At 36.9% G+C, this 25,265-nt stretch overlaps 1 protein-coding gene across 7 annotated transcripts in view; it reads right to left on the reverse strand.

Moving 5' to 3' along the window:
* Positions 1 to 25,265, reverse strand: part of LOC105222832 (uncharacterized) — a 186,869-nt gene that overhangs the window by 43,490 nt on the left and 118,114 nt on the right. For all 7 annotated transcript variants that reach the window (XR_007423202.1, XR_007423201.1, XM_049459958.1 and 4 more), the window contains one exon: positions 1,383 to 1,707. Coding sequence is in view for 5 of the 7 variants with exons in the window: in XM_049459958.1 (XP_049315915.1) it covers positions 1,383 to 1,707 (325 nt within the window). In the remaining 2 variants the exon portion in view is untranslated. The remainder of the gene's footprint in view (positions 1 to 1,382; positions 1,708 to 25,265) is intronic.

Genomic DNA, 25,265 nt, shown 5'->3' on the forward strand with positions numbered 1-25,265 from the left:
GTCACTAGTGGATTTACAGATACCTTTAGATATTTTTCTACCTTTGGCCTGCTGCCTGTCACCTGGTTTTGGATTGCTCCTAACTTCCTATCGAACTCCAACCTTTGTGCTGCCAAAGCACTTCTAACTTCCGCCTTAATTAACTCGGTTATTTGTTCCGTGTTCATATTTGCTTTCTGACTTCCTAACTTTAAATTTCTAAAAAGGTCTTCCAGACCTTCACTCATTAATTTTTGTTCTGTCACTTTCCTTTATTTTATTCACAATTATTGCTATATTTATTCCAGGAAACGAGCATCTCACTTACCCTTCCATTGGATTTGAATAGATTAAAATTAGGTTCAGGTTCTTCCGGTTAATTGATCGGGCCAAAGGTTGTCTCTTCTTTAAGTCCACGCTGAGTCCAAGTAGTTGATTGTTGTCGATTTTAAGTGAGCCAACTGTCGTAGTTACACGAGTCGAGTTAAGAACTTTATATTTTTCTATTAAACTTTTCACTCGCGAGCCCCACGTTGGGCGCCAATTATTCAAATGTATTATTCAATTTGAAGTTATTTTATTTGCCGTCATCACGGCTTAGTTGTCAAGTATAAAGTGCCCATTAAATTATTCCTAACTTAGCTCAAGCCACCAACCCGCATCGCGTTGTAGCTCCTCTGCTGACGTTTTGCTGACCTTGCGCCTCGTGCATGGTGTTTGTTTACTTAGATGTCTGGCCAATGTTCTCACGCAAAATGTGCTGACTTAGCGACATGTGCAGAGTGGTAGGCTCTTATTACGACGGGAATTAGGGTGTGTCGTTTCTTCGCGATAACTTATATATATATATATGTATATATAAATGATGAGTATAATGAGCTGATTTAGCCCGTCTGTCTGTCTGTATATACAAAACCTAATGCATCACTTTTTGTGATATCGATCTGAAATTTTGCATATGTCCTTTTTTTCTTAAAAAGGTGATTTCTTGTCGGAACTGCGATATTGGACCACAATACCATATACCTGCCATGCAAACTGAACGATCGAAATCAATTGCTTGTATGAAAAACATTTTTAATTCACTACATATCTTTTTGAAATTTAGCATATATTGGTTGTTGACTTGACTAAATATAAAGAAAAGCTGTTGCTTTGACTAACTATAAAAAAGCGTCATTGACCCCATAAAATATAAACAAAGTGATAATTTACCTCATAAAATATAAAAAAATGTAAAAACAGCTAAATCTAAACAAAGGAGTACCATAACAAATGGATATGTAAACAAATGGATCATAGACTTCATAAAATGTAAGCAAATAGATCATTGCAAACAAAGGTTGTTGACTTGGCTAATTAGAAGCAAAGGTTGTAATCTATAATTTTAATTGTATACTCACCATACCGCAATTTTCTTCGCATAAATAATGAAAAATGTTTTCATGCAAACATGTGTATTGCACATGGTATGGAGCGACTTTTTCCTCTCCCTTGATTTCTACTGAAATATGTAAACGTATGGCTCCAGATACCGCTGATTTGTCCGTACGCTTCTCTAAATTATACCAAACATCCATTTCACCTGAAAGTGTGCGTACTTCGATGATTGTCTGACCCAAAAAGTCATCTGATTCTCGAGTTAACTTCTGACGCAATTTTGATTTCAGATCATTGTCTTCATCCCAGACCCGAACTTTTATCCTATCTGATGAGTTGTGACACTCGCTAAAGATCGTTAATTGAGTGTGGTTTTGTTTTCGGTAGTTGACGATATTGCAATTAGTGACACAATTATTCACGTTTAGTGAGTTGATTATGAACATAGAAGAAGTAATTTTAATTAATATTTACATGTGTATAAAATATATATACATACACACAAACATATATTGTAGTTTTATAAACATGATATTTATTTTTACACAAAAATATGGTGAAAATCTTTAGCATTAATTATATGTACTATGTAAATAAAACACATATCCTTTTTATGACATTAGCAGTTTTTTAATTAAGTGCCCTACGTTTACACATCCATACATAGATAAGTATAGGCAAACTCTGTGAGCGCTAAAGAAACAAAAAACAAATCTTTAATAGAGTTGAGCAAAATTTTCCACCAGATTTCGCGTCGGAAGCATGTGCGCTAAAATAGAGTAAGTTCTTATTTGAAAAGTAGTGAAAAGTTAATACGTGAATATTTTGTAAACTATTATATTGCATAATAATAAAAGGAATATTTCAGAAATGGCTGCCAAACTACTTCAAGTATATGTGGTAATTTCATTCAAAAAATTTAAATGTTAAAAAATATTAATATTCAGAAAGTCTGCTGTAAAAATTTGGATAGAACAAAAGAATCTGGGCATCCATCATGTAGTGGTCAAGAACGCGACAGTCTTTTTTCTAATAAACGGTGTTTTCAAAATGAATGCATAACTTCTAATAGGATTAAAAACTGGTGTTTCTGTTTCTGTTGCTTTTTTAAATAAGTGTTAATTATTTTATATTTTCTTGATCGAATTTAGTGGCATTTCGCCTTTAGCAAATGGGAACATATGGTTTACAAGTATATGTAAAATATTAGCATTAAAATACTGAAAATTACGTCACGTCTTGTCACTTCCTCCATTTTTGGTATGAAACCATATTTGGCATAGCGAAATATTCTTACACAATTTTATTAGGTATTGGAGGATGGAGTCATCACCGCCATCCAAGAAATGCGGTGGACGGGGTAAGGACTGAGGCAAGTAAGTCTTCGTAGCATTTACTACAGTGGCCAGATAAAGGAGCGCAAATTCGTTGTAGGATTCCTGGAGGGAGAGAGACTGCGCTGGTTGAACATCTAGCCACAATCCGCATCAAAGCGAAGTTATTCAACATATCGCTGATTTGCGCCCACGCCCCGACGGAATAGAAAGAACAATGTGACCAAAGATGCCTTCTATCAGGGCTTGGAGCGCACCTATAAGTGCTGCCCGCGCCACGATGTCATACTCGTGCTTGTCGACTTTAACGCCAGGGTGGACAAGGAAAGTATCTTTGGCGCAACAGTCGGTAAATTAAGCCTTCACGAGAAAACATCCCCAAATGGGTTGAAGCTGATCGACTTCGCCCGAAATATTGTTATCTGTTGTACTAGACTCCAGCGTAGAAAAATTTATCAATCTACCTGGCTGTTTCCGGATCGAAAAGCCACCAACCAAATCGATCATGTTGTGATAGACGGAAGATACGTCTCTAGTGTTTTAGACGTGCGTACGCTCTCAGAGATGCATTTGCAAACAGAAAAAGAGAGAGACCGAAATGCGTGAGTATGAAGAGTGATACTCGAAAATTCTACGAAAAATCGCGTCGACTGATAGAAGGTATACTCTTGTAGAACCCAAGGACTTGAGGAGGAATAACTTATGCTCAGAGCATACTAAAATTATGGAGAGAACACCTTTCCAGCCAGCTGAATGGCAGTGAAAGAATAACGCCAGGAGAAGGCCAACTCGATTCCCCAATCGATGACGGTGAAACCGACGTTCCAATGTCCGACCATGATATCTTCTATAAGAGCATACGACTGCTGGATATGCCAATGATATTGATGTCATTGGCCTCAACAACCACGCCGTTGGTTCTGGTTTCTCTAGACTAGATAAAGAAGCAAAGCAAATGGGTCTGGCAGTGAATGGGGGCAAGAGGAAATATCTCCTGTCATCAAACAAACAGTCGTCGCACTCGCAACTAGGCTCCTACGTCACTGTTTCTAGTCATAACATCGAAGTTGTGGATAATTTCGTCTTTATTGGAACCAGTATCCACAACAACAATAATGTGAGCCTCGAATTCCAACGCAGCATAACTATTGCCAACAAGTGCTTCTTCGGACTGAGTAGGCAATTGAAAAGTAAAGTCCTCTCTCGACGAACAAAAACCAAACTGTATAAGTCACTCGTTATTCCCGTCCTGCTATATGGTGCAGAGGCATGGACAATGGCAACTTCTGATGAGTCGACGTTGCGAGTTTTCGAGAGTAAGGTTCTGCGAAAGATTTATGGTCCTTTGCGTGTTGACCACGGGGAATATCGCATTCGATGGAATCATGAGCTGTATGAGATATACGAATACATTGACATAGTTCAGCGAATTAAAAGACAGCGGCTGCGCTTGGTAGGTCATATCGTACTTACGAAACGGACGAGTTCTGACACAATACCCGGCGAGGGAAGCAGAGGAAGAGGAAGACCCCTACTCAGTTAGCAGGACCAGGAGGAGAAGGACTTGGCTCCGGAACTCTTGGAACTGATTGGTGCATTGTTGTTAACTTGGCTATAACCGCGTAAGCAATGTCTCCCCCAGTAAAGGAGAGAAGAAGAGGTTGTCAGAAAATAATTATCCTTATCATCAGTTTACTGAGTTTAGGCGAATATGTGGGTAATTTTTGATAGAGAGCTTTCCCATGTTTCTTGTTTGCTAAATTTGTCTTAATAGAGTAACTAATGTTTAGTTTCAAAACCGAGATATAATCAAAGAAAATTAGCTTTAGTCCAAAATACATCTTTTAAGTGAATTTGTTTGTTGAGTAAGATCGTGAAGTTAGTTTGGTTTATTTTTTGAGAAAGCATAATGATAGTTGCCGTCTAAGAAAGCATGCTAAACAGTCGCTCAGATGTTCTGAGTTGTACAGGATTTAAAGTTGTTGCCTCGTGTTGTTACTTCTCGGGGAGAACCGATTGAAAATTCTCATTAATATGACAAATAATTTGAAACCTTACAATACCTTTGCCGGTGTGAGTATGCTTTTAAGTCAAACCCCCTGTTTAATCCGAGGAAAAATGTGAAAGTTCAATTCGTAGGATATGCATTCTCGAACCCGATTAGCAGTAATTTGTTTCAATATATAATATCTATTAAATAAAATAATCTATTAATACATCCATTAAAAAATATTTTAAAGTTAAAGCCCTTTTGTTTAAAACTTTTTATCGGAAAAACGCTATATTTCAATCAGATTAGCTCAGCTGTGAGAAAATATTGAAAATCATATCATTATTGTGTTCCTTGTTTCTTGTGTGTCTATAACAAGGTTCATTGCTAAGTGTTGTATTTATACTGTCGTAATGTTCATGTATATAAAAACGTTTATTTCAGTAACTCCAGTGTTCGGGAACATGTTTTGTGTTCTTGTTCGTTTACTTCGCTGCTGCGTAATTAGGCACTCCTCTTCATTTTAATGATTGCAATTGCGCTCAGTTTCAAATAAATAGTTACTCGTACACCATGTTCTGACCAAAAATTTGAGATAGATTACATTTAATATATTCACTAATATTTCCTTTGCGCGTTGGCCACAGCGAATAGCGCATTCAATGGAACGATGAGCTGTATGAGATATATTACGACGTTAACATAGACAGCGACTATGCTGGCTAGGTCATGTCGGCCGAATGAACGAAAACACTCCTGCTCTGAAAGTATTCGACGCAGTACCCGCCAGGGGAAGCAGAGGAAGAGGAAAGCCTCCATTCCTGGAGAAGGACCTGGCTTCGCTTGGAATCTTCAATTGGCGCTAACTTGAGAAAAGAAGAAATGACTGGCGCGCTGTTGGTAACGTGGAAATAACCGCGTAAGTGGTTTCCACACCAGTAAAGAAGAAGAAGAATCTATTTTGTCCTGACTGCCGTTGGAAATTTATAAAGCAGATAATTGTGACACTAAAAAATGCACATCCTTTAATATTGTATTTATAGCGTCGTACTTTGCTATAAAAGTCCTCGTGTTTTAAATATTTTCCATTTAATGGAAAAAATAGCCCCATTTTTCGATTTGGAAAGTCGATTGCAAGGACTATTCAAACGCATTCTTTTAATTTATTTATTTGATAATATTTTTTTTTTGTGATGTCCAAATCAGCTGTGATAAAGTCGCACATGGAAATTTCACGTAGATTAGACTCAAATCACATCGGTGACGCGATTTTCAAGTGTAATTTTTTAAGGGCGAATTCTTGCTAAATCCAGTATATTAATGAGATAATCTACCCAACAGATGATTACTATGTTGCCACCAATTTTAAGTGATTACTTTATATTAAATCTCTTCACTAATCTCACCGTTCTCACTGCCGTAGGACAGATAATAAAACAGATTTTTTTGCCATTCAAGAATTCACATCGCTTATTATTTATTAAAAGAAAACATTGTTATATAGTATTTTGTTATAAAAGCCGTCTTCTTTTTAATATTTTTCATATAATGAAAATAATGGAAGCATTTTTTTATTTGGGAAGTCGATTGGTGAATACAGATTCATTTGTTTACATTTTTTTCTTGTTTCAGTGTCTAAATCAGCTGTGATAATGCAATAGATTTCCATAAGTAGATTTCTGATAAGTAGATGGCGCGAAATCAGAGTCGCACCGAGAGATTTAGAGTGGCTCAGTTTCAAATCACTTCGATGAAGTGGTTTTGAACTGTCATTTTTGTTTGGCGAAATCTTGATAAATTTATAAGATTAGTGGGATAAACTACTCAACAGCCGATATCGTGTGATCAAGTGTCGGTCTGAACATGGTATAAATCTTGTAATTAGATGCCGGTCGGAACATGATAGTACATTATGTTCGGAAATTTGAATGTTATTATGTAATACAATATGTAAATATGTATAATATATAAATCTTTTAAAAAAGGTGAATAAGAATAAAAATTATTTTTGTAAGATATCTAAACTTCTGAAGTTTAAACTAAGAAAGAGACTGTCATTTGAAAATTAAATTCTAAGTTTTTCCATGGTAATATTGCAATGTGTTATCAAAATAATAGAAATCTTAACACCAAATTGTATACATAACTTAGGCTAAAAAACATTCTACGTAACTTTAACACTATCTCATATTTTTAGAAAAAGCTTATTTAAATCTATATTTTCAATAACAAAACCTTCAGTAGCAAATATAAAACTATCTATATTTAGCCTGTTTCCCTTACAACCATGTATGGTTTTGGAAACTGGCTCAGTGTCTTTAAAAATATAATCTAAATATTTGTTTAATTTTCTTTTTGTGACCATTGCTACAGTTTATTCATTGACTTCAATAATTTTGTTTTATAAGTGGATTCAGCTGCAACCGATAAAAGTTTAGCAAAATCAATCTTTTCTATGCACACAGAAAGCGAGTGGAGAGAGAAACAACACCACAACACAACTACCACTACTAAATACTATATAGTGGTCATTTAATATATTGAGAAACGATTTAAATATTTTATGCTATACTAAAACAACTGACTTTTGAATATTCAACTACATAGGCTGCTATATATGTATATTTCTGGACTAGGCAACACTAAGTGTTGCCAGGTGCAATCTGACATTTCCATTGGAAAGTTTAATATTTTTTACCATAAATCTCGGCCAAAAAATGGAATTAACTCGTGAACATTTTTGTGCGATCATTTTTCACAACTTTCGACGTGGATTATCACGACAAGAGTGCATCGATGTACTAAAATCTTTGTATGGCTATGAAGCACCATCCTATAACACTGTGAAAAGCTGGTACAACGAATTCAATCGTGGCCGACGGTCGCTCAAAGACGAATTCCGTGAAGGTCGTCCAAAAACAGCCGTTGTGCCAGAAAACATCGATGCCGTACGTGAAGTGATAATGCAAGACCGTCATGTAACATACCTTCAGATAGACGCATGCCTATGCATTTCTCCCACCAGCATACATTCGATATTGCATGAGCATCTGGCCGTAAAAAAGATTTGTTCTCGTTGGATCCCGCACAATTTGAAAATCGCTCAAAAAAGGCTCGTGTGGATTAGTGTAAAGAAATGCTGAAAAAAATACGATCGCGATGCTTCAAAAGACGTTTATAAGATCGTCACAGGTGACGAATCATGGATCTATGCGTATGAGCCCGAAACAAATCAGCAATCGACCGTGTGGGTCTTCCAAGACGAGCTAAATCCAACGAAAAAAAAACCATTTGCGTTGATAAATATGCCTATTATCATTATTAGGCCAGAAATATATATAGCAGCCCTCGTATTAATAAGGTCATTAAGCTTGGCGGAACCGACATGGCGAAAGAAAAATTAAAAATTGGTCGGATGCGATTGAAACTTGTTACTCGGGGCTTTTGGAGATCGATGATTACGAATTGGTGAGCAAAGGAGTTATTCCGTAAACCGGCAGAGTCCCTGGATCCTTATGGATAGTCTGCTGTGGGCTTTACTATTCGTGAACCTATAAAGTTACGCGGCAAGTTTCTGCATAAATTATAATTAATCTCAATTAGCATCCGTAAAGTATAACATATGTGCATATAACGTAGTGTTTATCATAGATTCACCTTCACGACGTCATGACAGACACACGAAAGGAAGTATGATGCAGGGAGTAGGAATCCCAGTTTGCAATAAGGAAGTAGATAATTTCTGTTTCGTTTGTGGAAAATGTGTTGTTAAGAAATAACGAAAAAACAATTTTACTTAAATCTAGATACACGGAATTTTTCAATATAGATGCTCAGTGATTGGACATAAAAAACGAACATTTGCTTATCCAATGATCTGGAGTAAACCAAAAAAAAAATGATTGAGCAACAGTAACAATCATTTCTGTTTAACGAGTACTTTTGGGCACAACTCAAACACATAATGTTCATTCCTTTACGCTTCTGACGAATCAGTGAGTATTATTTCTACTGACGAAGTTCTAGTTGTTGTTGATACTAAGGAAATATGAATGATTAAACATCAAAATACTCAGGTTATGAGACTAATAATAATAATAAATCCTGGTGGTTTTACTCAATTTAAATGACTTAGTTCTAGATACAGGACTTTCGAGTGAAGTTTCGGAGCTATTAGAATCAAGATTGATAGGGAAAAATTGTCTAGCTCCAGCACTCTTTTAAGTTAACAATTTAGCTTACTACTGCGATATTGATGAACTAATAAACGATTAGGATATTTCCTATGAAGCTAATAGCTGCCACTTATTCGTTGATTCTTGAATTCAATACGCTTCTTTACTAGTTATTCAATCAATAGTAGAAAAGAGGAATACTGCAACCTCGAATTCTTACACGAAAAACTTGAATATGATAAACACAAATGGCACTTGTGTGGTGAATTAAAGATAACGACAATTATGTGAGTGGGGTAGTCAAGCTCACGGCAAGCATTATATGCAAAAAGATTGGATGCTTATGAAAACTTTAGCTCCAGGTTCTAAAAATGTCATAAAAAAGAGTCGAATACCAGAAAGTATAGTAATTTTTCCACCACTCCATATAAAATTGGGTCCTGTAAAACAATTGAATAAAGCAATAAGTAATACGCAACGCAAATCTTTTGAGTACCTCTTCGAAAAAATTTCCAAATTGTCAGAAGCGAAAGTAAAATAAAGCATTTTGAATGGGCCACAGACACTGAATTTCAAGAAAGACTACGGTGGAGAAAACAGCATGGACAAGTTCTTGAGAAATTACTACGAAGTTTCTAGGAAATAAAAAAATGCTAATTAAACAGGTATTGTTAACCAAAAGGTAAAATCTTTCAAGCATTAGAATGCGTAATGAACTATACTATTTATTCTCATTTGAATATTTTCCTGAAAATTAGTGACTTTAGTGAAGAGCAGGGCGAAGGATTGCAGCAGGATTTAAGAGATTGAAAAGAGGAAACGAGAAGAGAAAATCACTAAGAAATGATCTAAAAGAAGTCGTTATAACTGAGTCAACCCATATAATTATACTCTTGCAACCATTTCTAGTATTATAGTTTTTTTCACCTAACGGTTGTATGTATCATCTAAAACTAAGAGAGACAGATATAGAGTTATATATATATATATATATATATATATAAATGATCAGGATGACGAGAAAAGTCTGTCTGTCCGTCCGTCCGTGCAAGCTGTAAATTTAGCAAAATTGAGATAAAACTTGGTATGTGGGTTCCTTAGTAAAAAATAAATTTGGAGTTCGTAGATGGGCGTGATCGGACCACTGCAACGCCCACAAATCGTCATTAACCGAAAACATATGTATGATCAAAGTGCCATAACTAAGCAATAAATTAAGATATAAAGCTGTAGCAAGGGGCACCTGTGAGCAAAATTTCTTGAAAAAGTGGACTTGGCTCCGCTCTGTAACAAGTTTAATGTATGTATATAAACCACTTAACCTACAACAACCAAACTTTCTGTGTAAAAATCTTATGAAAACTTCTACCGACACTGCGTAAATGGTTGAAATCGAAGGATAACCTCGCTAATATGGGTACTGGTTAAAACTACTAAAAGTGCGATAAATCAATAACTAAATACGGCAAACATTAAATTTTACCACCGTGATGGTATGAGGGAATCTTATGGGAGCTGGCTTGAACGATGGGCGTGGCACTTTTTGGTGAAATCTCCTATCTCGGGACTTAACCCGGCAATTTCGACGAAGTTTGGTACGTAACATTCTTCTTTCAGTCTTATATCACTTTGTTCTTATAACACTTCGTTTTTTGTGAAAATGGACGAATTCGGGCAACAACCACGCCTACTTCCCAAATAGCATAATATTCAAATGACGAGATAAAACTTTGAACGAATAATGTGTTTAGTGTGTGCCACCTTATGACCAAAAATTTATTAAATCCAATAAAAACTGTTCAAGCCCCTAGGTACCGAATATCTAGACCCCGGTACCTATAGTTGACTTTTGATCGAAAATGTCGGTCAATGTGTGGTATATAAAACTTAAATTAAAGGATTATCCTTCTCATATCATGGTTTGTCTGTATATAAAAAATGGGTTGAATCGGGTTAATATTACCCTGAGCCCCCATATACCTCATATAAAGATTTTCGAACTTCCAGGTGATTATATACCGCATATATCGGTCAGTATGTGAGTAATCTCAATGAAAATGAAAGATCTTTTACTCATAACAGTCAGTTTCTGTGCCGAAAATAGTTAAAAAATGGGAGAAAACTTGAGCTAGCGATCATATAACTAACATCAGTATTTTCGAACATCCGATTGACTTTACTCCATATACAAAGTGGTTTCCAAAGTAAACAGGACTTTTTGAATATAGCGCCATGATGTCGACTGGTGCGTTAAAATCTGCTATTTTTATCGATTGCCCAGTAAGTATTTCATGACATATCAAGGATTGAAAGTGAAGTTATTGCGTTCTAAGTGTCAGTATGTTTGTATTATCGGTGCGAAAATGAGTTTCGAACAAAGAGTCAACATTAAATTTTGTTTTAAAATTGGTAAAACTTTTACCGAAACGTTTCAATTGATGAAACAAGTTTATGGCGCTGATTCCCTATCTCGTAGTAGAGTGCACGAATGGTTTCAACGTTTTCAAAGTGGTCGTGAGGACTTAAATGACGATCAACATGCGGGCCAATCAAAATCTGTGATCACCGGAAATTCCATCGAAACTGTGCGTGAATTCATCAAAAATCAGCGGAAATCATCATTGAAATTCATGGAAATGGAATTGAACATCTCCAACACATCTATTTATCGCATTTTGACCGAACATTTGGGCTTACGAAAGGTGTGTGCACGGTTTGTTCCGCGCAAATTGACTGACGACCAAAAATTGCTCAGAATCCAACATTCGAAGGACATCATTGTGACTGGTTATTTGACCAAAAATCACATTTTAACCATTAACCACTCCCCGTATTCACCTGATATGGCACCGTGCAACTTCTTTCTTTTTGAAAAAATGCATTCGTCCATGAAATCAAAGCGTTATGCAGACGTAGAGGCCATTCAAAAGGCTTGCACCGGGATACTGGCGAATATACCGGCCAACGGGCTAAAACACTCGTTCGACATACTTTTGGACCGTGCAAAAAGCTGTATTGAAGCAGAAGGAGACTATTTTGAATAAATTAAATTGATTTTGCTGAAAAAACATTTCTTCTGTTTTTCTTTGTAAGTCCTGTTTACTTCGGAATCCACCTTGTATATTAGAAATTATATGTGACGTATCTCAATTTTTTTTTTAGCATGTGGCATGATAATAAAATGGATAAGATATACTACATGTAATATGTATAGTGATTTTCGTTCTAAGAAACCCAATGTGTCTGTCAGTATATGAGTTATATATAGTATATGTATTTATAAAATTGCTTATATTTCGACTCTCTAGTTGACGTTTCACACCCTAAGATATTTCCCTGGCTTTTGTTCTTGCAAGTTGTAAGAGTATAAAATGTTCGGTTGCACCTGAACCTTTCCTTACTTGTTCTATTTATAAAATTTTAAACATAACCTAAGAATTGTAAGAGAAAATGGGATTAGCTTTTAATTAATATATATATGTATAAAATACGTCTTGACCATATATTGGATATTAATTTAGAAAATCTTACATCCAATTCGTAATCAGAGATCCCAAGAACCCCAGAGTAACTAGTTTCAAGGAAATACGTCAATATTTAAAAAAGTGTAAAAAGTTGTGTTTGCCACTCGAAATCCACCATGAATTCGGATTCGAACTTAGCGACCCCAAAAATGTAAACTATACCAATTCCCAAAACTTCGGTTCTACGTTACCGGAATTGATCCAGATTTTTTTACGCCAAAGAGTGTTATTTCGGAGATCTAACCCTTTTTAGATCGGTCGGTTTTTTTTGGTCTTATACTACACCAGGTTTGGTGAAAGGAAACCCTGAACTATTTTTTGTGGACCTGTGTCAGACCATTTTTTTGAAAGTCTCCAAAAAAATTAGTTGTTAAACTATATTTATATATTATGCAAGTAAGAAAGGATTAAAGTAAAGGTGGAACCGCATATTTTATACCTTTTCAAGATCAAAAGTATGGAAATATTTTCGTGTGCTGGTCAAATTTTCTATTAAAAAACGATGTGCATATTTGAGTTTAGTTATTCGACGAATGGATTCCTATCATAATCACTAAATTATGCGTGAAAAAACATTTACATTAAAATAACTCACACACTGACTGATATATTGGAATAAAATCAGTTACAATAACGATAACATTATAACAGGTTTTGAGTAATTGCACTCATTTTTACGCTATATGCAGAAGAACTTGCTATAAATTTTTCCGAAAGTGTGGATAACATGGCTTTGTAGTCTGTGAGATATACACTGTTGGAAAAAAGTCAACGTGATTTGGTATTTGGTGTTTGAAGAATGGCCACGCCCATAAAATATTAAAAATACAAAATTCATATTCTCAACTGAAGCTGCAATTTATTAAATTTTATATATATATATATAACATTTTTTTTAACTTCATTTATTACACAAAAATATAAATTTAAAAATTATAATGCATATTTTCTATTAACAAAAGTCACCGTCAATTTATATAGAAATTTCATTATAGGGGAAGAAAATGTATTTGAATATGTTGTATGTATAAGTAAGACCGGTGTCAGCATGAGAGAAGCAGGGACTGTGCAATTCCAAAGTAAAAACAATCCAGTGAGGACTTTGTAAAGGCATATTTCAGGAATTTGTTTCATCTATTTGTTAAAAAAGGTTTGTCAAGGCTTTATTACTTCTTCTTCTTCTTACGCGATTATAGCCGAGTCAACAACAGCGCGCCAATCGTTTCTTCTCTTCGCTACGTGGCGCCAATTGGATATTCCAAGTGAGGTCAGGTCCTTTTCCACTTGGTCCTTCCACCGGAGTGGAGGTCTTCCTCTTCCTCTGCTTCCCGCGGCGGGTACTGCGTCGAATACTTTCAGAGCTGGAGTGTTTTCATCCATCCGGACAACATGACCTAGCCAGCGTAGCCGCTGTCTTTTAATTCGCTGAACTATGTCGATGTCGTCGTATATCTCGTACAGATCATCGTTCCATCGAATGCGGTATTCGCCGTGGCCAACGCGCAAAGGACCATAAATCTTTCGCAGAACTTTTCTCTCGAAAACTCGCAACGTCGACTCATCGGTTGTTGTCATCGTCCAAGCCTCTGCGCCATATAGCAGGACGGGAATTATGAGCGACTTATAGAGTTTGGTTTCAATTGCCTACATAGTCCGAAGTAGCACCTGTTGGCAAGAGTAATCCTGCGTTGGATTTCCAGGCTGACATTGTTGTTGGTGTTTACGCTGGTTCCAAGATAGACGAAATTATCTACAACTTCAAAGTTATGAGTCAACAGTGACGTGAGTGCCAAGTCGCGAGTGCGACGACTGTTTGTTTGATGACAGGAGATATTTCGTCTTTCCCTCGTTCACTGCCAGACCCATTTGCGTTGCTTCCTTGCTCAGTCTGGAGAAAGCAGAACTAACGACGCGGGTGTTGAGACCGATGATATCAATATCATCGGCATACGCCAGTAGCTGTACACTCTTATAAAAGATTGTATCTGCTCGATTCAGTTCTGCAACTCTAATAATTTTCTCCAGCAGCAGATTGAAAAAGTCGCACGATAGGGAGTCGCCTTGTCTGAAACCTCGTTTGGTATCGAACGGCTCGGAGAGGTCCTTCCCGATCCTGACGGAGCTTTTCGTGTTGCTCAACGTCAGTTTACACAGCCGTATTAGTTTTTCGAGGATACCAAATTCAGACATCGCGGCATAAAGACAGCTCCTTTTCGTGCTGTCGAAAGCAGCTTTGAAATCGACGAATAGGTGGTGAGTGTCGATTCTCCTTTCACGGGTCTTTTCCAAGATTTGGCGCATGGTGAATATCTGGACGGTTGTTGATTTACCAGGTCTGAAGCCACACTGATAAGGTCCAATCAGTTTGTTGACGGTGGGCTTTAATCTTTCACACAATACGCTCGATAGAACCTTGTACGCGATGTTGAGGAGGCTTATCCCACGGTAGTTGGCGCAGATTGTGGGATCTACTTTTTTATGGATTGGGAATAGCACACTTAAATTCCAATCGTTGGGCATGCTCTCATCCGACCATATTTTGCAAAGAAGTTGATGCATGCTCCTTATCAGTTCTTCGCCGCCGTGTTTGAATAGCTCGACCGGCAATCCGTCGGCCCCTGCCGCTTTGTTGTTCTTCAGGCGGGCAACTGCTATTCGAACTTCGTCATGGCCGGGCAATGGAACGTCTTCTTCATCGATTGGGGAATCGGGTTCGCCTTCTCCTGGTGTTATGTGTTCACTGCCATTCAGAAGGCTGGAGAAGTGTTCCCTCCATAATCTAAGTATGCTCTGGGCATCGGTGGCTAGATCACCTTTTGGGGTTCTACAGGAGTATGCTCCGGTCTTGAAACCTTCTGTAAGTCGCCGCATTTTTTCGTAGAATTTTCGACCATTACCCCTGTCGGCCATCTTATCAAGCTGTTCGTACTCACGCATTTCGGCCTCTTTCTTCTTCTGTCTGCAAATGCGTCTCGCTTCCCTCTTCAAGTCTCGGTATCTATCCCATCCCGCACATGTTGTGGTCGAACGTAACGTTGCGAGGTAGGCAGCCTGTTTTCTCTCCGCTGCGACACGGCACTCCTCGTCGTACCAGCTGTTCTTTTGCACTTTGCACTTTCCGAAAACCAATGGTTTCGGTTGCAGCTGTACGTAAGGAGTTTGAAATGCCGTCCCACAGTTCCCTTATACCGAGTTGTTGACAAGTGCTATCAGAGAGCAGGAGTGCAAGCCGAGTGGAAAATCGTTCGGCTGTATGTTGTGATTGCAGCTTCTCCACGTCGAACCTTCCTTGTGTTTGTTGGCGTGCGTTTTTTGCTGCACAGAAGCGGGTGCGAATCTTGGCTGCAACAAGGTAGTGGTCCGAGTCAATGTTAGGACCTCGGAGCGCACGCACATCTAAAACACTGGAGACGTGTCTTCCGTCTATCACAACATGATCGATCTGGTTGGTGGTTTTTCGATCCGGAGACAGCCAGGTAGCTTGATGAATCTTCTTATGCTGGAATCTAGTACTACAGATAACCATATTTCGGGCCCCGGCGAAGTCGATCAGCCTCAACCCATTTGGGGATGTTTCCTCATGGAAACTGAATTTACCGACCGTAGTGCCAAAGATACCTTCTTTTCCCACCCTGGCGTTGAAGTCGCCAAGCACGATTTTGACATCGTGGCGGGGGCATCTCTCATAAGTGCGCTCCAAGCACTCATAAAAAGCATCTTTGGTCACATCGTCCTTCTCTTCCGTCGGGGCGTGAGCGCAAATCAGCGATAGTTGAAGAGCCTCGCTTTGATGCGGATTGTGGCTAGACGTTCATTCACCGGAGTGACTGATAGTACTAGGCGACAGAGTCTCTCTCCCACCACGAATCCAACACCAAACTTGCGCTCCTTTATATGGCCACTGTAGTAAATGTCACAAGGACCTACGCGTCTCTGTCCTTGTCCCGTCCATCGCATTTCTTGGACGGCGGTGATGTCAGCCTTTATCTTTACGAGGACATCTACCAGCTGGGCAGCGGCACCTTCCCAATTAAGGGACCGGACATTCCAGGTGCATGCCCTCAAATCATAGTCCTTATTTCGTTTGCCATGGTCGTCATCAAAAGGGGGGTCTCTCATCTGAGGCTGTGTTTGCTTTTTCATTGGGGGCGTTTTTCACGTGGCGGGTCCCAAACCCAGCGCACAACCCTAAGTAGGGGATATTTCGCCTTCTCACTTTAGCTCGCCTTCAAACGGATGTTCTTAGGCTACCCAGGGGATACTTGGTCAAAGACCGGAAGTCGTGAGCTGCTTGAGTCATATGTAAAAGAATCGTTTCTGGCCACTCCCAAGTGAATGGCGATCAGAGAACTTTCCTCACTTGCGTGAACTTCTACACATGACTCCATCCTTTATTACTATTAAGATATATTTGCCTTAGCGACATGACCTCGCGCGATGTGGTTTCTTCCCAGGCAACAACAATATCAAAATTCTGCTGTGAAACGCCTGCTCATGGAACCAAACCTTTTACTTCGAGGCCACTCCTACTTAACAAGTCTTTTTTTACTAAAAATACTATGACATTCTACACTATTTTTTTTTTAACTTAATTTGTGGCTTGGTTACGTAAGTTGCATTATACATTTTTGGATACGACAAAAAGAATTATTATTCGAAATATGCTTTATTGTTTTTCAAAATATTCTCCATTAAGATCTATACACACACTTTTGAACCAATTTTCGAAACATTTTTACCACTCAGATTGAATTATTTCCAAAACATGTCTTTTGATCGCATCAATTGCCTCTTCTGGTGCCGAAAAACGTTGACTTTTTAGTTTATTTTTTACGAATGGGAATAAAAAGAAGTCATTTAGTGTTAAGTCAATTATTAAGTTCATCTATGAACTCTTGATGAGTTAATCCGCGTAGAAAGATGTAAAAAATTATCCCGCGAAAATGTTCCAAACTTAATTCCATTTTTTGGTCGAGAAGAATATTTTAAGTTACGGTAAACAACACGAATAGTATTCATACGTCAAAACGTTCTTGTTGATGGTATGTATAAAAACGTCGAATTTCACGATTAAATTGCGAGTTTGCAGATTGCAGCACTAGTGTTGCCAAATCACGAAATATAAAAGGTAACCTACGTATGGCACTTTATTGCTTCGAATATCGATTTAAGTTTGCGGCAATTGTTCGATTTTGCTCAACTGACATAACAACCTCTTCGTGGTTCAAAGGAAACCATGTACCTGAGTCTCATCAAGATAACTCAAATTTTGCTAAGTTATCGATTTGACGAACAAAGAGACATCCGGAATATAATTCGTTTTGACCATTTTGATAAATTTATATTTATGTATTAAGTTTAGATTTAGGAGTTAATTGTGCAATATATAACGAGAGTATAAAAATGAGTAAATATATAATATATGTCACCAAATATGCACTTTACCATGTGAGCAAGTAGTAGTAGTATTTTGCTGATAACAATACTATCATATTTCATTGTAGTATTTTAAGAAACAGAGCTAAAAAATGTAGCGAACTTAGATAAAAGCTTATACTTAAAAGCTCTTCAAAATATTTTGTTAACATGACGTAAAACATAAATGAAATGAGAAATAAAATATTTTTCACACATTTTTTTCTTGAAATGCATGAAATGCCTTCTTTTATGGAGGTCTTTTTAAGCATATTTCACCCAAGTCAGTTTTCGGCTTTAGTATACCGTCTTAGGATTTCGGGAATAAAATGGATATGGTCGGATAGAGGAGATTCTTCAGATCAAGAATATATATAGTTATAGCCGCAAGAAGCTTATATTTTTCGAGATTAGAAGCGTTTAAAGTTGAAAATTACCACTATTTTAATTACGTATTTTCTCGATATCAAATTAATTTTGCACTTATATTTTTCACTTTTATATCCACTAGCACATCACTAAATCATTTTTACACATCTATATATATAAAAATCAATGCCACTTTCTTTGTAATTTCATCACTCATAAACGGCTGAACCGATTTGGCTGATTTTTTTTTGTTGTATTTGTTATTATTAGGAGAAGGTTCTTATGTAAGAAAAAATTACGAAAGTTGCCGGAAACCCCTAAAAACAGCCCTTTTCTTTTTCCCATACAAACGTTTTATTTTGTATATATATACATACATACATACATATGTAAGTAAAAATGATTGTTCGTTTGTTAGTAACGCTAACGCTCGAGAACGGCGGAACCAATCTTCATGAAATCAGAAGTTGTTCGCTGTGGATCTGGAAAGGGTTAGATATAAAAAAACCATATACTTTTCATAAGGAAAAGTCGAAAAATTGGAAATTTCCAAAAAGTGACTTTTCATACACTTCTTTTTTGTTTTGTTCTTCAATATTTTGATTTGTAAATTATTTGAATCGTTCAATTTCGGTCGCTTACTTTTTTATTCCGGAAAAATTATTGAAAATTATTCAGTGAAAACTTTATGTGTGTTTCAAACGAAGTGATCAATTACAGATTGAAATTTGTTACGAAGCAACGAAGACATCGCGCTAATATCGATCGGCGTTCTTTTTGCCATCAACGTATGGCAGCTCAAGACACAAGAACTTCATGAGACTCCCACGATGCGATGACATATGTCTGGAATTATGGATCGCTGTCAATCAGCAAGAGATCATCACGATAATACAGCAAGACTTTTCAAACAACAGCTACGGTGTTTGATGAACTTTATCTTGAAGCAACGTATGTATATACAAGTATGGTGCAGTCAGATGCTGGATGTAATCTGTTGAGTTGCAAAAAAGAGGTTTGCCCCAGGCACACATTTTTCTTTGAATGGTGGATGGTGGTTACACTAGATCAAGTTGATGAAATCATTTCTGCCGAAATTCCTCATGCAGAGAAAGATCCATTATTCTACGAAGCGATGAAAACCAATATGGTGCATGGACCTTGCAGACATCCCACTTGCAATAAATGCACGAAACACTATCCACGTGCTTTTCTTTCGGAAACGTAAACTGGAAATGATGGATATCCACTCTATCGTCGTAGCTCATCAGACGACAATGGCAGGACATTTACCATTCAACTTAGAGTAGTGAATATCGAAGTTGAGAACATATTGATCGTACTATATTCTCCACTGTTGTCTAATTCACATTCAAAACTCATATCAATGTTTAGTATTGCAGTTTGGTGTAATTTATAAAATACGTTTGTAAGTACGTCATTAAAGGAACCAATATGGCGGTTATTGGTCTTGAACAATACGGTCGATACGTGAACTGCAATAAAGCGCTTTGTAGGGTATTTACTTCTGCAATTCATGAACGTTTTTTGACTGTTGTGCGTCTCGCAGTTTATTTGAAGAATGGCTAAAGAGTGTTTTTCAACCCAGAGAATACAGTACAGCCAGCGGAAACACTTCCAATAACATTGACATTTTCCATAATACAATTGCTAAGTATTTGGAATAGAAGAAAAGAACTGCAACCAAATACGCCGTGAAATAGATTATAAATGGTTCAGTAATCAGTCGTTGAGTATGTATTATACCACGTGCATCCCTAAAGACTGATGTCACAACCTTTCCAGCCGCCTTTTTCGTTTTTCCGCGCCTGAAAACCATCACCACCAACTTCATCATGTGCAGTCCACTAGAATGACTGTCGATTGGACTCCAGCGGGAAATGATGGAGCTATATTTCTTTATTTATTGCGATTAGAGAGTACTTAAACACTTCTCAGAATTAGTTGTTTTTGTTGGATTATGAACTTGCGAGCACCTACTTTGCAACTCAACGGTGGATTTCCCTGAGCCCAAATTCAACAGTATTTTTCACAAAAAAACAATGCTTTATTGACACATGAAATGCTTTATGATCGATTTTTTTAAACTAACACAAGTTGCTTCAGAAAAATGCTATATCTCATTAACTAATAGTTATAATCCAACTAATAGAAATCATATAGATGGTAGCAGTAGTATTATCTATGTATCAGCCACAGTGAAGCGTGGACGGGTCCTCTAGTTTATTTTATATAACAGTGCAAAAATAGCTTTTATTCCCTAAATACAGGAAACATAATCGTTGATAAACAATAAAAAATATGTAAAAATGAGGAAAAAAAATGTATACACCCGGTTTTAGATCGACCAGGGTTATTTTTTTTTTTGAAGCGTGGCCGAAGGCCGCCCACGCAAAGAGGAGTTCAACGCGAAAAAAATCTGATACATCCCGGTGTTGGACCGACCAGGGTTATATTTTTTTAAGCGCGGCCGAAGGCCTCCCACGCAAAAAGAAGTTATACGCGAGTTATTGCGAGAGACAACTACAACAATCCGGAAAACTTCACGGACTTAATTTTAAAATATGTTTGACGGAAAAATGTGGCAAATAAACACGATGACCCGTTTGTAAAGTTATTAGAGGGTTATTATTTTTTTTGTCGTTGGATTTGGCTCGTCTTGGAAGACCCACACGGTCGATTGCTGTTTTGTTTCGGGCTCATACGCATAGATCCATGATTCGTCACCTGTGACGATCTTATAAACGTCTTTTGAAGCACCGCGATCGTATTTTTTCAGCATTTCTTTACACCAATCCACAAGAGCCTTTTTTTGAGCGATTGTCAAATTGTGCGGGATCCAACGAGAACAAACCTTTTTTACGGCCAGGTGTTCATGCAATATCGAATGTATGCTGGTGGGAGAAATGCATAGGCATGCCTCTATCTGAAGCTATGTTACATGACGGTCTTGCATTATCAGTTCACGTACGGCATCGATATTGTCTGGCACAACGGCTGTTTTTGGACGACCTTCACGGAATTCGTTTTTGAGCGAGCGTCGGCCACGATTGAATTCGTTGTACCAGTTTTTCATAGTAATATAGGATGGTGCCTCATAGCCATACAAAGATTTTAGTTCATCGATGCACTCTTGTCAAGATAATCCACGTCGAAAGTTGTGAAAAATGATCGCACGAAAATGTTCACGAGTTAATTCCATTTTTTGGCCGAGATGAATTTTTTAATTCCCTGTAAATAAAACAATTCACGATTAAATGACAAAACGTTCTGAGTGATGTTATGCTAAAAAATGTCAAACTTTCCAATGGAAATGTCAGATTGCACCTGGCAACACTTAGTTTTGCCTACGCCAGAGATATATATAGCAGCCTACGTATAGTATATATAAGCCTTAATACATGTTTGTTTTATTAAAAATAAAAGAAAATACGTAATTAAAATAGTGGTAATTTTCAACTTTAAACGCGAATATCTCGAAAACTATAAGCTTATATATATATATTCTTAATCTGGAGGATCTTCTCTATCTGACCATATCCATTTTAATCCCGAAATCCTGGACGGTATACTATTTGCGTTTACTACAATTCAATATGTGCCATCAACACAGCAAACAAAATACCATTTGTTTTGTACATACATATATTGCTACCCAATATCTATGACAGAGACTAGTACATTTACATATGTCAATTGCGTGTATTAGAAATATCATGCGTAGTTTCTTCATAGTTGTTGTAGGTGGTGCTGGTATCTGTCGTTCGCGAATTAAATATTATTAAGAACATATAAAATTCAACATAAAAGCTTTTCGTAAATAATCACTTGAGATAAGCGAAAAATACTAACAATGTCTCTATCAAATATGTAAATGTTAAGCTAGTCTATGTTAGAGTGCTCATCCTCCAAGACAGCGGATCGGCTTGAGCGTATCACAAATCTGTTTAGGTATTTTTTCTACTTCCGCTATTTCAGCTGCCTGTTTTAAGGTGAGAGATCCGAGATATTTAAGCCTTATTCTAGCGAAAGGACATTCAAGATGGAAGTGTTGCGGTAACCTGCGCTGACTGAGGCCCAGCCACCCAGTAGCAAATCACCAGAAGTCAGTGGAGCTCTTATCCGTTTCCTTTCTGTAGCTAGAGAAACTGAATCAAGCCTATTAGCCATACAGTTTCCTGCAATTTACTGAGGATAGACACCCAAAACAGTGTAATCATGAAATAACTCGATGCCTGAATTAAGGTGTCGACACATCATTTTTTAGTCGCGTAAGGTCAGGGAGTTCAATGCTAAGTATGTCATGCCATGTTTTTGAACACTTTTTCACCATGAGTTAAATGGTCTACTCAGATAGAATATGCGATATACACTTTCTTTACATATGTCGCATCTCGGGTGTTCTTTAAGAATAAGTTGAACGTCAAATCAGCTGATTTCTTGCGACGATATATGTTGCTGTGATAAATTGTTCGCGAAATTAACTATAAGTATTTTATCCATCCATTTAGTGCCTGTTTTCCACATATTTACAGAAAATCATAAAAAAATTGCAAATTTCTTTCTATTCAGAAGACATTAAAGAGCAGATTTGCGTTTAAGCTGATTAAAACAGGTCTCCCGAATTTGTCAAAAACGTAATTATTTATCTAAAAGTTTACCATAATTTATAAAAGTTTTCGCTATACTTTAATTTCCAACTAATTAAAGTCGATGTGAAAAAAATGAGTCAGCAAAATATAACATAAGTGCACTTTAATACATAGGTACGGAGTTGCTTTGTTCAACTCGAGTAGAATATTTGCCGTTTATAGTATGACATTATAGGCTTTATCAATGTATGAACGGTAGCATTTTTCTGTGTTGAGTTGAGGTCAAGAAATTTACTATGGTGTAAACAAATTTTACATTTTACTGTAAAGAAAAAATTTTACAATTGAAGTTCAAAACAAACAATATTAATGAAACAAGAAAATTGCATTCTGGTATTATGGTTTTATTAGTAATTGAGAACTTTAGAAAACGTGCTAGCTTTCTTTAATGATACTTGCATTTGATATTCTATGCAATCATACATACATAATTATATCATTATTATGAAGGCTTGAACGAATTTTTGAGGATAATTTTCATCCAAAAATTATATCTGAACATAAGGATCTCTTCCAGCCCCTTTCAAAAATTTAATGAAACCCATGATCTATATTAATGTTTTTTAAATCTAAATAAAGTTAACTCCTATACTTTTATTATCTCTTCATGATTAATGTTAGCTTTTTATCATGATTCCATTGAATACAAAAAAGATATATAATCATACTACTAAATACAATTCAGCTAATTAAATTACATTTGCATAAGTTGTTCAAATTTTACCTAGCTTTGAGCTGGGTAATATTCTGTCGGTCGTTGGCAGAATTTAAATTTTTCTATCCTTATATAATGAAGAATTAGAGGTAAATGTTTACAACGAAGGTGACTAAGATGGCTGCAGTAGTTCGCGATATGTATACATACATAAAAGGTTATTTTGGTTAATTACGGTTGTAGCTTTTTCCTGTGATTCTTTGTACCAATATTCAGTTTAATAGCTTAATTTGCGACTTAGTTATAACACTGTATATTTTTACTCTAAACGGGATATTGTGAGAGTAACAATAGGCAGTTGTAGGTAACAGAAGGAACAAGCATATTCAACGAATCTCAATATATAGTCCATTTATCAATTGGTTTGTTTATCCTGATCGCTCTTACCAAATTTCATCAATTAGAACAAAGTAAGATTATCCAGGAATAATGTTGACTGAAACTTATAGAATTATATGGGTTTGATTTAGATTCCCCGTCCTTGACACTATGCGAAACCAACGTAATCAGAATTTCGTCCAACTAAGTTAAGTAACATGAAATGAAGTTGCTGGAACAATTCCATTTCACAATTTTCCAACTGATCCACATATTAAACGAACGTTTCAGAGACATTTGGTAGTCTCAACCATAACATTTGTCTGGAATGTGGAGGCGCAAACACCTATTTCTAAATTATAGCCTTAGTATACTGCTCTCTCCAATCTATATCTTGATTATTTTGAGGTGTCAACACATATGTTAGGTGAAAAAAATCTTTATACTGCAAAGGTACACATTTTTCTTCACAAGAACTACGACCGATGAAGATTTTAGCAGATATATACATATAAAGCAAAATCAAAAATTTTCAAACGGCGACTGCTGCTGCTGGCGACTTGCAGAAATCGACCAGTTGCTGCTGCTTCGACTTGCGTTGCTTAGCGAAAGCAGCAGCAAAGCAAAATCAAAACTTTTTACACGGCGTCTGCTGCTGCTGATTCGCTTTTCGTCGGCGATCGTTTTCTGCTTTTGCTTCGACTGCGACTTCTGTTTTCTTCAGAAGTAAAAGCAGAAGAAACTGTTCATTTTAAGAAGTTGCTCGCAGTCGAAGCAGTGAAAAGCAAAAGTATAGCGACTTCTGCTACTTCGACTGCAGTTTTTTAAACACTGAGACCTATTAAATGCAACTCTGAATAAGCAGACCGCTTACTGACGCCGAACGAGAACGTATAAGTTAACAGTAGTTAATGTAGTGAAGTTCCCATGCTGCCAAAATTGCAATGCATGCAGCCTGTATCGTTCACTTCATGCGCGATCAAATAAAATGTTTGGTCAGCTGTTGTAATTCGATGATCAGCTCGATGCATGAGCATGGCACATGAGCGTGGGAAATGCTTATGGAAGCCATTAGAGACCGACGCTAACGGCAGCAGCGATGGTAAGAATAGTCGGCTAGCAGTAAGCTTACGAATTATTAAATAAACAGTTTTAGAAAGAAACTCAAAGTGTTAATATCATTTCAGAGTATTTTGGGTAGTCGACAATACTGTCGCTACGCCAGAGGAAGTTATAGAAAGTTAATCAGAAATAACCCTGGGTAATCGACAACACCGTCGTTACCCCAAGGGAAGTTATAGAAAGCTAATCAAAAATAACTTAGAAAGCTAATCAAAAATAGCTCTGGGTAATCGACAACACCGTCGTTACCCCAAAACGAGTTATAGAAATT

Source organism: Bactrocera dorsalis, chromosome 6, assembly GCF_023373825.1.
Source record: "Bactrocera dorsalis isolate Fly_Bdor chromosome 6, ASM2337382v1, whole genome shotgun sequence".
Lineage (NCBI taxonomy): Eukaryota > Metazoa > Arthropoda > Insecta > Diptera > Tephritidae > Bactrocera > Bactrocera dorsalis.